Source organism: Acomys minous, assembly GCF_964271855.1.
Source record: "Acomys minous genome assembly, chromosome: 11".
In the NCBI taxonomy this organism is placed as follows: Eukaryota; Metazoa; Chordata; class Mammalia; order Rodentia; family Muridae; genus Acomys; species Acomys minous.
This window is the reverse complement of record NC_140492.1, coordinates 9,504,773-9,519,917: the sequence shown is the minus strand read 5'-3', so window position 1 is coordinate 9,519,917 and position 15,145 is coordinate 9,504,773. Positions and strand designations below refer to the sequence as shown.

Genomic DNA, 15,145 nt, shown 5'->3' with positions numbered 1-15,145 from the left:
AAAGTGAACACAAGTTTAGACTTGTTTCAAGAGAAATTTTGTTCTTTCTCTCCTTCTTTCTTCCTCTTCTGCCTTCCCTTCCCTCCCTTACTCTCTCTCTCTTCACCCATGGTGATGGCGTCTTTCACCAATAGAATATATTTTTTAATTTTATTAATTTATTCATATATTCATATTACGTCTCAATGGTTATCCCATCCCTTGTATCCTCCCATTCCTCCCTCCCTTCCATTTTCCCCTTATTCCCCTCCCCTATGACTGTGACTGAGGGGGATTTCCTCCCCCTGTATATGCTCATAGGGTATCAAGTCTCTTCTTGGTAACCTGCTATCCTTCCTCTGAGTGCCACCAGGTCTTGCATTCTTCTGGTGCTTTAAGGTTTTTGCTCGTTTATATAAGTATTGCATAAAATGTTAGTTTTACACTATGCAAATGATTTAAAACAAATTGAAAGTTATGTACAGTATTCACACACAAACACAACTTTTCTCCCAATAATAAGCAATCATCTTTAATTGGTTCCTTCAGAGTTTTGAGTTTTCTACAACTTTTTCTTTTATCATATCCACCCTGAACTGTCCCTAAATTCAACCCCTTTCTCTATCCACCCACCTTGTGCTCTTAAAAAATATTCATGAGTAATCTGGGCTTCCCAAATCTATGTTCTTTAAAACAAACAAACAAACAAACAAAACACTGATGCTTTTTTCCCCAGCAGCTAACAATTGCCAATCATTCCATTGCTAGAGGTGGAACTGTGTGCCCACCCCCTCTCCATGCCTGGGTTTTTTCCAGCTTGTGCTTGTATGAGTTTTGTGTATCATATTTAAATCAGCCTTATTATTTAGTTTTTATTCTCTTTTAAAATATTTATTTTAAATTATATATAGTTAAGCATATAAATATATTTATATGATATATATATATATATATCATATATATCATATATATATACTCAAAACTCTGAAGTCACACACACACACACACACACACACACACACACATACACACACACACACACAGAGCATTGCCTTCTGTTAAGCACTGACATCTCTCCAGGGATATTATTCTAGCACCTTTGATATATACACTATGTGTCTTCAGTAAAATCACATGTTTATCTTCTCATGCAATCATTGATGGCACCTACCATGATGAGAATGTCATCCAACTGTAATGCAAAGTATATGTCTGCAATAAACATTTTCTGGAAATATAAATTCAAAGTGTAACTCTTTTTATGCTAAAAATGACGTTATATTTTAACTATCTGTATTTGAAAAGAATTTTTTTATGATATTTAAAGTTCTCCATGCAGTTCCAAAATAAGAAGATAACCAGTTGTGGAATTAAACAATACAAAGCATGCTCACACCACAGAATCTATAGGATTTAGATTATTCTTTTAATATTTTAATTCATTATAAATTATTCAGATTACATTCCAATTGTTATCCATTTGCTTGTATCTTCCTGTTCACACACTTCCTCCCTCTTCTGGTCTATTCCCCTCCCCTAGACCTCTGACAGAAGGGGACCTCCTGCCCCACCATATCAGGTCTCTCTGTCTGGATAGCCTGCTTGCCCTTTCTCTGTGTGACTGCTGGGCCTCCACTCCAAGGGGAAGTGACCAAATTGGGAGCACCAGAGTTCATATCTTTACATGTTCAGGCATAGCATAAATTTATGCCTATACATCATGTACACCTGTCTTTCCTACTACCTCCACCTACTGGTGGTTAATGGGCATTACTGTATCATGGTAGGTGTGGATGTGCCCATAACTAACAGGACTGAGGAGAAGGATGAGGACAAGGAAGAAGAGGAGGAGGAGGAAGAGGAGGAGGAGGAAGAGGAGGAGTCTGCATGTAGGTCATCTTTTTAACTGTGCAGATTGTTCTGTATGTTGTAGTAACAACTTCCTTCATTGTGGTCCTTCTCGTGTGCTGTCTTTGGATGAAAGCTGATCCCATGTTAGAAGAGGTGTTTTGGGATATTTTGTTTTGTTTTGTTTTGTTTTTAACAGGAGTTAAATCTGGAATCTTCTGTTCCAGATTTAACAAAAAATAATTTGCTTTACTTAAATCTTGAACCATACCAGATAAACCTATGGCAAAAGTAAACTGACAGTTCCCTAGGTCAGCCATTGTGTATGGTGATGAAGTTACTACTCATTATATGTAAAAGGAAAATTGTGAGACAATTAACAAATGAATCTGGATGCTGAGACACAACTGGAATAAAACAAGTATATGATGAGCCTTAGGGGTAGATCAACTCCACATGTGATAATGATTTCTAGAATTAAATGATGAAGCCTTTGGGAAGCAGTCCATTATTCAAATATGATATTCCAGGTCATATCCTGAAACTGAGTAGTCGTTACATGGATTTTGAGAAGTTTTTTTTTTTAAACACAAGACCAAACTTGGACATCACCAAAATATATAATTAACATATGAACAATGTGAGGTATACATTTTTAGCAACCATTGCATGTGTAGAGATTTCACTTATAAATCCTGTTTATCTGGCAGTGAAGATGGGCACTGAACCCCATCTGCAACTAAGTCATGATCCTGTAACTTAATTATGTGCATATATGTTAGAATGTATTTTATAAAGATGATCTCTCATGCAACATTATATGGCACAAATTACCTCATATTTCCTCTGAACTACAAGTACTTTATACAAAATATGGTTTATAATTCCCTATTTGGCTGGAAATAAGTTATGTTTGTCATTCTAATAATGTGTTCCCTTCATTTTCACTGTGTGAAAAAAGTATTAACAGATGGAGAAAACAGAAACATTCAGATTTTTCTCCAAATACTAAAGAATTACTTTACTCTTTAAAATTATCATGGCAAGCACAAGAAACAGAAAAGCTCAGAGAGGTATTTTGAAGTAAGTTTCAAAGACAAGAAAATAAAAAATGATAATAATTCCAGATGTATAGATGTCCAGTTGCATATTTTTATTTAAACTTAATGTTTTCCCGTTTGGAAAATTCAAGACATTGTCAGTCTGAGTAAACACATGAAGGAAAGAATAATACTGGATTTTTGCATGCCTATAAAATGAAAAGAAAACAATTTAGCATATTTCTCCAATTAAATGCATTTTCTAATTTAGGGAATTCATAAGAGTTAGTAGAAATCAAATTCCTAGGAGACCAAAGGCAGGGTGACTCTTAACACAGTAGGCAGCAGGCACTGTTTAGATTTCTAATTTCTCAGTATAAGATCAGAAGAAGCCGCTCCCACAGGTTGCCTGGTAAGCAGCAGACTGGCCGCTTCTAGAAGAGAAGCAGTTTGGGCGGTAAAAGTTGGATCCACCGTTTACGGTTTGGAAAGTGCGAGGACCACTTCCCACTGCCTGGAAACCACCGGATCCAAAGCCCAGGGTTGGATAGCCAGAACCGAAAGACTGGAAGCCCCTGGAACCAAAGCCGCCCAGAGATCCTGAGAAACTTGACTGGCTGGGTCTGAAGGACGCTGGAATCCTCTGGCGGTTGCAAAGCCTCTGGCCGGGACTGGAGACCACAAAGGATGTCTGGTAGCCTGTGGGCTCACAGGTTTCCTGAGACACACCCTGGAGAGAGGAGCCCAACTGGTGGGTGATGGGAGTTTGGAGGTCAGTGGCGTAGAAGACATTGCCGGGGTAGGAAGAACCGTAAGAAGAGTTGGGGTATTGCAGTTGGCCTCCGAAGGCCTGGGAGAAGTTGCCGGAAAAGTTGTTGCAGGACATGCTGAGAGAAGATGGGACTTTGTGGATGAGAGGAGGAGGATGTTCCGAGTTTGAGTGACCCTTCTCGGACACAAAGGATTTATATACCCCGTCCTTGGGTGCGTCATCCTCATGGCGCATGAACACAAGTTACCTGCGCCTTTGATTGAATTGAAAAGACCATCGTAGTCATGCATATTTACTTTTTGTGTGGTTTCGCAGCTGGATAGAGCAGTGATGTCTGTGGTCCTGGAATTCAGGTAATAGTGTTCAATCTTCAAAGCTATTATTCATCCTCCCTCAGCAAAGGTCACCCTACACATCACTCAGAAAACTGCTTTGGAGTAGACTGTCTGGGCTGAGGGAAGCTAGCTTAATTAAAAATAATTGATACCCGTTGCACAATCTGTCCAAAAGTTGTTGCCATCTGGCGAGCAAAGTTGTTCGCTGATCCACTCAGAGTCATTTCTTTTAAACAAAAACACACACTGATTGCTGACTCAAAATGGCAAGCTCGCGTTACGAATAGTGTCATCCAAACACTGATATGCAAGATGCATACGAACTTTTTTTTAAAAATCTTGAACCTCAGTTTGAATGGCTTTAGTGAAACTCGGAGAGATTTTTATTTCTCACGCATCTATCTAAGAATGGAATCCAGATATTAAGTGTGCATCTTAATTTCCATCTCTGTGTGTGTGTGTGTGTGTGTGTGTGTGTGTGTGTGTGTGTGTGTGTCTGTGTGTCTGTGTATATGGGTGGGTGGGATGGGATGGGGTGGTTTACTCCACTATGAGATAAACGCTTTATGCATTGAATGCTAAAGATTATTCATCTAAGATGATAAAAGGCATTAAAAGAAACAAAACTTGGGGTAATAATGTCCAATATATTTCTATCGCTAATGAGTGTCATTTTTCTCAGTGAAAAAGGTCTCCATAACCTGGTAGGGGTCCTAGCTCTAAAGTAAGCATATAAGGCGATTGCCTTGAGGTGTTGGGCCAAAGGAGCCATCACTGGGAGGTGCTTCCTCTGCCTGAAGGCAGCATATGTCACTTTGACTTAAATTGTTTTCAGGTGCTTCTGACAAGTATTGCAAAATGTCCAAAGTAAGGGTCATATTTCCTCAATTTCCACGGCTTGTGTCCTACCTCAGAGCAGGACTGTAATGAAGACTGATGGCTGGAGGTGAGGAGAGAAGAAGATGCAGGAAGATGCAGGAAGATGCAGGGCTGTCTGGGTGTGGCTCCAGCTTCGGTGCCGTTTGTTGTCCTCCACAGTAAAGAACAACATTTCCTTCTACTTCTGAGTAAAAGCTTTTTTTTTTTTGTAAGAGAACATCATTTCCTTCCTTTCTTTCTTTTGTTAACTTAAAATATTCAGACTCATAAAGTTTACAGTTTGAGAGAAATTTTAACAAATGTCTCCAGGTTTGTTTTTCCTTTTAATCATATTGGAATTCCAGTTACAGCAATCCGATATTCTCAGAACCCTACAAGAACAGCTCATTTTTTATTTGTCCTTAAAATTTAGACCAGGTAATCACAATACTTTGTAAAATTAGTGTCAGTTCATTTTCAATGTATAATTTGTGTGGAGAATGGATGACATACAAAGTCTACTTCCACAAGGTAGCAATTTTATGCTCCCTTGTCCCATCTCTTATGCTGCACTTAATGGTGGAGGACAGACAAATCTCGCCACTTAGTTTTCTATGAAGAATTTAGAATTAATTGATAGATTCACAACATTAGCAACCTCAGATTAATTTCTTCTCCAGTTCACACTCCCATCCCCTTTGATACCTTTCCCTACCCATATATCAATATATAAGAGTCATTTGTAACCATGAATTCTTCAAAGGCTTAATCCTTCTATGACACCGTTGAGGTGTCAGACATATATGAGACAGAGACTTTTCACATTTCTTAATTGTTTTTAAACTTTATGTAATGAAAACGCCATAAAATGAAAAGAAACAGTATGGCATTAAGGTAATGTTCAGGACCGCTCAACCTTATATAGTCATTTGCACAAACACCACTTGTGTTTGTTCAGTTATAAACAACAACTGAACTTAACTTTCTTAAATTTCTTTCCTCCTGTGGATTAATATTGTATTGTTCTGTTCATAACATCACAACATTTGGAGAAAAAACATGAAAAGGGGATTTACTTTTCTGTTTTCAATCACGCTTCTAAACTTGGAGCATCATAATTTTCTTTGCAGAGTGCTAACTTTTGTGGAGTGCTGGACCTGCAGTGTTAATTGCATCATCATCCACTTGATCACATTTTGAAGGCTGGAACAAATAAAGCATTTATCTTAAAGATTCAATTATGGTGGCTTTCATTCGACCTATTGTAGATACTGAGAAATTGCATTTTTACTTCATGAATAATTGCTTTGAAAACTAATGAAATTCCTTCATTTAGAAGTGCACGTTCATAAAAAGTCCTTTGAAGGTTAAAGCATTTCATTTTTACTGGAGCCTAATTAGGCATTCTCATTAAAGTGGGCACAGGCTACTACACCCATCGCTCTGGTATATAAGGACCCAGGTTCCCGATGGTGGTATTCGCACTCGCAGATTCATCACTGCTCCTCAACTGAAACCAGAACTCCTGACAGCATGTCTTACCCCTGCAACTCTGGAAACTTCTCCGCACAGTCCTATGGAGGTTTCCTGAGGCAGCCAGTCTCCACCTTCAACTCTTTCTACCCCACCGGCAATGTAGTCTATTCTCCAAAGAACTTCCAGCTGGGCTCCTCTTTCTACAATGGACAGCAGGAGACCTTCGCTGAGCCACTGGAGAGCCACTCACCATGTGTGGGCAACAGATCCTTCCAGACATCCTTTTTCCGGCCCCAGACAGCCTTTGTCAGCATCCCCAGCCAGGGTGGCTTTACCGGATCTTTTGGATATGGCAATTCTGGTTTTGGATCTTTCGGGTTTGGAAAATCTGGCATTCGTTCTTCAGGCTATGGGTCCAGCTTCTATCGCCCAGGCCACTTTTCTTCCAAGAGTGTCCAGTCAGCTTACTACCAGCCAGGCTATAGCTCTGGCTTCTGCGGGTCAGCTTTCTGAACATCCTGGTCGTCCCACGATGGTTTCTCTACCTGAAGGAACTCAAACGCCTTCTCAAACATCTAGGATTCATCAATGAACATTTCTCGCTCCAGGACTCAGCATCATAATCTACTTGGAAGCAAGTGATTTTTTTTTTTTGATGATAAAGTAATCTTGACCTTTGACCTTTCAACTCTCCTACAAGAAAAAGCCAGCATTTTAACTATTATGTAAATGCTTGGATCACTTCTGTTACTATTCATTTTTTTAAGTTTCTTCTATCATTATTTTCTGAGCATTTCTCTATTCAAGTTTATTATAAATAAACTTATATCTCTGGCATGAATTTTGGCATTCCAGTTTCTTTTTTATTAATGGCAAATTTATTCAATGCATCTGATGCTTTAACTGATTTTGTTTTCTCTTTTTCACTATTTTGTTTGATAGAAAAGCAGACTCACTGAAAGGAAATCCATATATGTGTCCTGTCTCATGCTATGTGGCGTATCTTGAGAGATTTATATTCCTTCATGGGCCCATTTTTTCATGTAATTACTACAGGCATTTTGTTTTCAGTGGGGCATTCAATGGAAAAGAATTACTGGGTTCACTCAACTGTGGAGAATGTTCTGTCCATTGGCTAGATCTGGGTAGGGGTTTAAAGTTTACCGCCTGTGTTGTCCTTGGCTGGTGCCTTAGTTTGAGCAGGACCCCTGGGCCCAAATCTGCCTATCATAATGTCAGAGTAAGGATAACAGGTTACCAAGAAGAGACTTGATACCCTATGAGCATATACAGGGGGAGGAAATCCCCCTCAGGAACAGTCATAGGTGAGGGGAATAAGGGGAAAATGGGAGGGAGGGAAGAATGGGAGGATACAAGGGATGGGATAACCATTGAGATGTAACAATAATAAATTAATAAAAAATTAAAAAACAAAACAAACAAAAAAAGAATAATTCCAAATATACAGAAAAAAAAAGAATTATTGGGTTCTTGTTATACACCAAATACTCTGGTGAACAAAGGTGTGGATTCTCAGCTTTCAAGAAGCTATTACAGATACAAATCTAGTTTAACATCATGAGATAAGTCAATAATGGGATTAAAAAACATAAAATTCAGAAGAAGCACTAGAAAGGACTTCACAAAGAGGCAAAGGGTGTCATGTGACTCATTAAAAGCAGAAAGTGTTAGTCAGTCAGTCAGTCAGTTAGTTAGCTAGTTAGTTAATTACTTCATTTAAATCAAAAGAATCTTACTGATGTGTCACACCACTTGGAATCCATGCAAGAGCAGCTGCCACAGATGGTTAGCCAAGAAAGGAATTTGTCGTTGCAAAGTAGTAATGAAGAAAATGGCAAGGATGTGTCTGAGCTCAGTGAAGGACAGAGAGAAGGGAAGAATATTAGAGCAAAGCAAGCCTTTCCTGTGGGGAAGACGGATACTAAAGATCAAATCCAGCCTCTCCCACATGCTAAGCCATTGGCATATAACTATGATACTTACATTTTAAGGTCATTTTATTTTGAATAACATCTTGAAATTTTTCCCAGACTAATTTCAACCTTAAAATTCTCCTGCCTTAGCCTGCTGAGTAGCTAAGATTATAAACATATACCACCACACCCAGATTTTCAGTGAAGAAAATAAACCCTCTAAAATTTTCTTGGCAAGTTAACTATCTAAGGAGACATATGTTTAACAACAACAAACCAGCCAAACCAAAACAACAACAGGTTTGTCTTATTGCCATGGCCAAGTTAAGTAAATAACTAGGAAAGAAAAATTATGACCTTGGTGCAAACAGCATGGTAGATACATTTACCAACTAAGGGAGGAACCTGTTAACCAATAACAATACTACCTAAAATAGGAGATATGAAAATTATCATTGCATTGCATTCATGATAAATGTTTATTTTGTTTATAAGTAAAGCAGATCACTTATAAGCCACAGTGAAATGATAAAAAAATATAAATAATTTTTCATGAGTTACCTTAAGCAGAATTTACTTTATAGAAGTCAGTCACTTGGCCAAACCATGCATAGGCCTCATTAGCTAAAATTCCAAATCTTTAACTGAATGTGAGAGGAGACTGAGAATTATTACGCAGTTATTTTTGCCTTAATTAGCATTAAGCAGAATGTTCTCATTAGGGTAAAAGGAAACTACTTGCCTGTTTTTCTCATATTCTGAAATTTGTTTTTGGTGTGAGGACTCTGAGTTCTATGAAGCCCCCAGTAATAATGTGGGAAAATATACTTTCAAACAAAAATACTAAGAAATATTTTTATTTCTTCTTAATACTTAAATCCAACCCAATACTAATTCATGGACATTTTCACAGCCACATCTGAAAACTCCTCCTTTCCCTCTTTCTGCCCTGTGGTGAGCTCCTCCTGTTTGGAGGAGCTTTATCACGTCTCTCTTTAAATCTTCTTCTGGGACCAAATGTAGGAAACCTGTGAACACTGTAAAATAGTTTCAAAGAGAACAATAAGTGAGATCATAGTGACAAATCAGTACTTCTTGCTTCAGCACAATGGTTTAGGGTTAGGGTCAGAGCACCACTTGCTTGTTCATTTGAGAAAGCTTTGGATGGTTTACCCAGAGCTTCAGAAAGCTCCCATTGACCAACATACAGGAGACCACAGCATAAAAGACCCACTTAAGCGACCATCGAATGAAGCAATAGTTTATAAATTGAGATATTTATTTCTGTGTGGAGTTATATATTTCTGTGTGCTCTCTTTGCTATACCAACTAAATCCACAATATTTCTCTTCTTTGAAGGATGATACCTTGAGCCGACTTGCTCATGATTTCACTTCTAACGCCTCTCTTTGTAGATACCAAAACTGTGTGTTGAGAATTGTATCTACAAAATACCTTTGGAATGGCTTCAAGTCTATGTTTGATCAAACAGCCACACATCACAACTGAGACAAACTGGCATGTAAAATTAACTACCCGTGTCAAAATCTTAGAAAGCCTGCTTGATGCCAGACTATGTCAAAGCTATAATGCCTATATGACACCAAAGACCTGAAACAAATGAAAGTCTTAACTTATAGTCTTCTTATCACTTTCTGAAATTTATTTTTAGAAATTGTTTTTTTTTTTATAATCTTAGACCTTAATGTGAAGTTTATATGAGATTTTGAGCATCATCTTTTACTCAGTGGAATTTGTATGTTTCTCAATAAAATGTCTGTGCATATTCAAACAGTTGACATCTGTGCCAGTGATCCCTCTGTAACTTACAGCGAAGTTTTGGGGACAACACAGCTGTGCATGAAGTCCAGACGCATATATGAGGCATGCTAGGCCTGGTGGTCCTAAAGATTCTGAACCTATCTCTCCACTTTATGTTTCTTGCCAACATATTTTTTATGTTTCCTTTGTTCTTTTGTGGCCTTTCTTGCCATGCCCTCAGTCTTTCATTTCCTTACTTTTGTAAATGTGTTTCTTTCACTCCAACCAAAGCTTTTCTCTTTTTGCATTCTCTTTGTTTTGTCTGCATTCTTGTGTGTGTTGGGTACTCCCTATTAGAATTCAAGTGTTCAGTATCTCATGTGCTCATATGAAATAACCTCTTTCTTTAGGTGACAGAAATAATGTCCAGTCCTGACAACAAAAATATCCTGGACTTTGCTAAGTATTCTTTCTAGGCCAGTTGCTCTTACCCTGTGGGTCACAACACTTTTGGGGGTCAGATGACCCTTTCAAAGAGGTCACCTAAGACTATCATAAAACACAGATATTTACATTATGATTCATAACAGTAGCAAAATTACAATTATTATGAAATACCAACAAAATAATTTTAAGGTTGTAGGTCACCACAACAGGAGGAACTATATTAAAGAGCCTCAGCATTAGGAAGGTTGAGAACCACTGCTCTAGCCAATGTTGTCTATACTCAAAGAGCCTCTGCTTTGAATCTGTGTCCTAGGAATGAACAATTTGTGCTCAGCTGTGCACACTGATCTCAAATCTCACTGAGTGAAGAGTGTTAATTCAGAACATGGCTGCTCTGGCAAGAGATCACATCCAAAGACCTTCTAGGTCTATGTGATCCGGCTGGAATACAAGCATGCCTCTAATCCAGGAGACAGAGGCAAACAGATCTGAGTTCAAGGCCAGTGTGGAACAGAACAAAGTACCAGGAAAGGAAAAGCTTAGATCCAGGAGTGGTGGTACACCTTTAATCCCAAACAAAGGTAAAGTTAGTTTGCTGAAGAAAACACCCATGTTAGAACATGATGTCAAATTGAGTGGCAGAAGAGGTGATGAATCAGAGATTTGACAAAATAGGATATGCCCAACTCTCATGAGAAGAGAGGAAAGGGAAGCTACTTAAGAGGCAATCTGATAAAGGCACTTAGTGCCAAGAATTTTTCTCTTAGCACTGCTTTCATTACGGAGATGCATTCAAGTGTGGCAAACAAGTCACTGGGCAAAATGTTCTTGTTTCTGCCACAGACAGAATTTTGCCTAAAAATGGGCAAGCTTGGATGCAGGCAGAGTCAATGGCCAAACTCTGCCATGGCAGGGTAAGCAAGTCCTCAATAGTTTTAGCCTCACAAATATGTCTGTCAGATATATTAGGCCAACAGGCTGAAGATGATGCTCCAATTTAATAGAGTCTTGGGTGACTATACAGGCAGTAAACTGTCTCTGACATTTTTTATTTTTTTCATTTTGGAAGCTGCCAACCCGCACTTCCAGTTCACTTAGGTAATTAACTTTAATTCCTTCTCAACTCTCTGATAGGGTTGAAGACCAGATAGTTTAGTTTTACAATTAAGCTTAGTAGTTTAGGGTTTAAGATGGTTTTAGGTCTAAATAGATGTTGATAGAGATGAGATATGATAGATATTGATTTTCATTCAGAATTTTAGACTCACCAAGATAGGGAAGATGTTTTCTTCAAGTTTGCTGAATACAAATAGCCAAATCACTACTAAGGTAACATTTATATAATTCCTGGTTGTTTTGTGGTCTTCCTTTTTATTTTATTTTATTTATGTGTAAAAATATAAATATATATGTAAAAAATAAATACACATATATCAAAAAAGAGGCAGTCTTACAGAGAGAGAGCAAGCAGTTTCTACCATAACAGTAATAGAGAGATGGGTTGCAGAGAGAGAACTTGGGTGAAGACTGAGTGAGCCAGAAAATGAGAGGAAGCCAGATTAGAGCAGATTTATGGGTTAGTCTGAGGCCAAGCAGAGCAATTCCAGGCCAAGAGAGAAACCAGATTACATTAGTCAGCTAGGAGAAGAGTTTGAGCCAGAACAGTTGAGTTGAACCAGCCAGTGCAGAGTTCAGAAAGAACAAGTAAGGGTGAGCTTATTAAGCAGTAAGTCCCAGAGGCTAAATCATCCAAGGCCTAGATTAGCTTGTATGGAGGCTATAAACTTCCAGGAGTAGGCCTGTGTTGGCAGAAGGTGGCAGTTAGCCTCCCAGACAACAATTGAGCCAGGAGAATAAGAGTTACTTTTACATCACTGAGTATAAGGATAGAAGACGATGAATTCAACAGTTAGGTGCTCCAGAAAAAGAAAACCACCAAGCTAACAGCCATAGCATACATGCAGAAGGCATAGTGCAGACCCATGCAGACCCCGTGCTTGCTGCTTCAGTCTCTGTGAGCCCCTGTGAGCCCAGATTACTTCATTCATTAGGCCACTCACTCCTGGTGTTCTCTGTCTTCTCTGACTCCTTCAGTCTATCCCTTTCCTGAGGTTTGCTGAGCTTCAAGGGGAAAGACCAAATGGAGACTTCCAGTTTAGAATCTCTCTGGATGTGGGTCTCTGGACCTACCCTCCATTTTGTTTCCAGAGGAATCCTTACTGACAAGATGACTGAACAAGCATCAATCTATAAGCATAGCAAATTATTTCATTGGTTTTTAAAAAAATATTTGTGTCTGGTTCTACCCTAGGTCTTTGGGCTACCCAGTCTCCAGTGTTCTGGTCATCCAGACAGTGTAGGGCATGATCTTCTTCACAAGGAGAGGGCCTCAAGTTAAATCAGGCACTAGTTGGCCATTCCCACAAGTTCGGTGCCACCACTGCTCCAGGACTGACTGTAGGCCGAGGACCTGATGGTTGTCTCTCAGTCACCTACAGAGTCTCTTCTGAGCCAAAGAAACTAGAACATAAGGGCGAAGCATCCACCAAGCACCAGCTCAACCTTTCAATAACAGTATTTGTAATACTTTACCTGTTATTATTTATAGATTTCCCCTTGAGCAAATGTTTTTTAAGATTTATCTTTTTACTTATGTGCGTATGCACGATTCTCTGTGTGTGTGCAGACATGCACAGGCAGACATCAGAAGAAGGTGCTGGAGGCCCTGGGGATGAAGTGACAGGAAGTATTAAGCCACCAAACCTGGGTCCTCTGCATCAGCAGTAATGCTTAATTGCTGAGCAATCTCTTCTGCCCCAACTGCTGTGGTTCTAGGCTTTGACATCCATGTCTTATTTCCTGTGTGCTGCCTCTGGTTGGAGAGATCACACAATGAATGTTCAAGAAGCACTTCTGTCAGTGGAGAGGAATATTTCATTCCAGAATCAGAAACAGATCTTTCTGACAGTTTATATCACCTTTATGCATAAACAGATAAATAACTATTGCAAGAATGTTCAGCCAGTCATGCCGAATTACATTTCTGGGCCTTGTTCACCAGGTAAAAACAAGATACTAATATTTAGAATTCTTCCTGTGAATTAAAATAAAATCCGTTACATTTGCACAATCATTAATATATTAAATTAAAACTGTTTTCAAAACCAAACCAATGTGGGTTTTTTTTTTTTTTATTTAATATGTTAACAAAATTTACAGTATAAGAGTTTCAGCTCCTTGACAAATCACTCCAGGTCCTTAATTACAAGTCAGAATTACTTTTTCAAAATTGTTTGATGTAGGCATAAGGTTACTGTGTAACTCAAAGGCTGATTTCTGTATCTATCATATGCAGTTGCAGTCCTTGTTCTGAGAATTTCTTGAATCAATGTTGTATAAACTCTGATCCCCAATTGTCTCCTTATATGCCAAAAAAGAAGCTTACATCCAATCACTGAGCAGGGGAGAGAATAGGGCTGGACTTCCTGCCAGCCAGGTAAGAAGAAGTTAGAAGAGGAAGTAGGCGATTCAGTCAGAGGTGCAGGAGAGACGAAAGAGCTAAAAAGCAAGTACTTTGGGGGATTTAGGCAAAGATGGAGTCAGGATAACATAGTGAGTTAAGAACAGACTTAAACTGCTCAACATTGGCCAGGTGGTGGCAGCGCGCACATGCCTTTAATCCTAGCACTTGGGAGGCAGAGGCAGGCAGATCGCTGTGAATTCGAGGCCAGCCTGGTCTACAAAGCGAGTCCAGGACCCTGTCTCCAAAAAAACAAACAAAAACCAAAATAACAAACAAACAAAGCAAAAAACAAACAAAAAATAGAAAGAAAAAACTGCTCAAGATAGTATTGTAAAGCTTTATAAACAAGTATAAAAAGAATCTCATGTCTCCCCCCCCTTCAGTGATAGACTGTGATCTAGAATTCTAAGCTGAGATAAAATCCCTTTATCTACCCAAGGCACTTTTGGCCAGAGAGTTTTATCACAGCAATGGAAATAAACTGCCATGGAAGGAAAAAAAAAAAAAAAGAATCTCAATTATTTGTGTGATAGGCCAGGTTAATAAATAAACTAAGAGAAACAAACACAGTCATATAAAAATGACTAACAGTTTGGCTAAGAAATTTCAGTTACTAGTTTTCACAGCATTAAGGGTTACTTTGGAGCACTTATTGAAGAGTGGATGCTGACAGTGACACTTAACACCCCGGACAACACATGTGATGAAGCTTGATGAACATTGATTTAGTCTAATGAAGCTCAAATGAAAGAATAGTGATGTTGAAGAAAATAGTACAAAGACGTGAATAAGGACCCGGAGAGATGGCTCAGAGGGTAAGGGTGCTAGTGAGAAGACGTGAGTGTGGATTCCAGCCTTCACATAAAAAGCCACGCATGTGTCTATAACCCCAGCACCGTTGAGTCTGGAAAAGAAGATAACAGGGTATTGTCGGCAGCTGTCCTAGGTCAAGGTTCTGTGAGGGACCCTGTCTTAAAGGAATGAGTTAGAGAGAGATGGAGCAGAGAACTCACGTCCTCTTCTGTCCTGAGGATGCACAAGACAGCACTCGTCAGCACACATGCAGTCCACCCACCACATGCAGATAACACTGCTGAAGTGTTCATACAACAGGCATGCATATGAGATGCAATGCATTAAACCCATCTGAGCATGGCATTTTCCTATCTGCT

The 15,145-nt window shown here is 39.0% G+C and overlaps 2 protein-coding genes across 2 annotated transcripts; one reads left to right on the top strand and one right to left on the bottom strand.

Annotated features, from left to right (window-relative positions):
* Nucleotides 1-2,957: 2,957 nt before the first annotated feature.
* LOC311609417 (keratin-associated protein 14-like) lies at nt 2,958-3,824 on the bottom strand. Its single transcript, XM_084802505.1, has one exon. The coding sequence runs from the start codon at nt 3,751-3,753 to the stop codon at nt 3,250-3,252; it is 504 nt and encodes a 167-aa protein (XP_084658631.1). The 5' UTR covers nt 3,754-3,824; the 3' UTR covers nt 2,958-3,249.
* A 2,475-nt stretch (nt 3,825-6,299) lies between these two features.
* LOC311608611 (keratin-associated protein 15-1-like) lies at nt 6,300-7,149 on the top strand. The gene has a single exon (XM_084801165.1). The coding sequence runs from the start codon at nt 6,366-6,368 to the stop codon at nt 6,819-6,821; it is 456 nt and encodes a 151-aa protein (XP_084657291.1). The 5' UTR covers nt 6,300-6,365; the 3' UTR covers nt 6,822-7,149.
* The last annotated feature ends 7,996 nt before the right edge of the window (nt 7,150-15,145 follow it).

Excerpts from the sequence above, each read along its gene's own strand:
- LOC311608611 (XM_084801165.1), top strand. The coding sequence starts at position 6,366 with ATGTCTTACCCCTGCAACTCTGGAAACTTCTCCGCACAGTCCTATGGA.
- LOC311609417 (XM_084802505.1), bottom strand. The coding sequence starts at position 3,753 with ATGTCCTGCAACAACTTTTCCGGCAACTTCTCCCAGGCCTTCGGAGGC.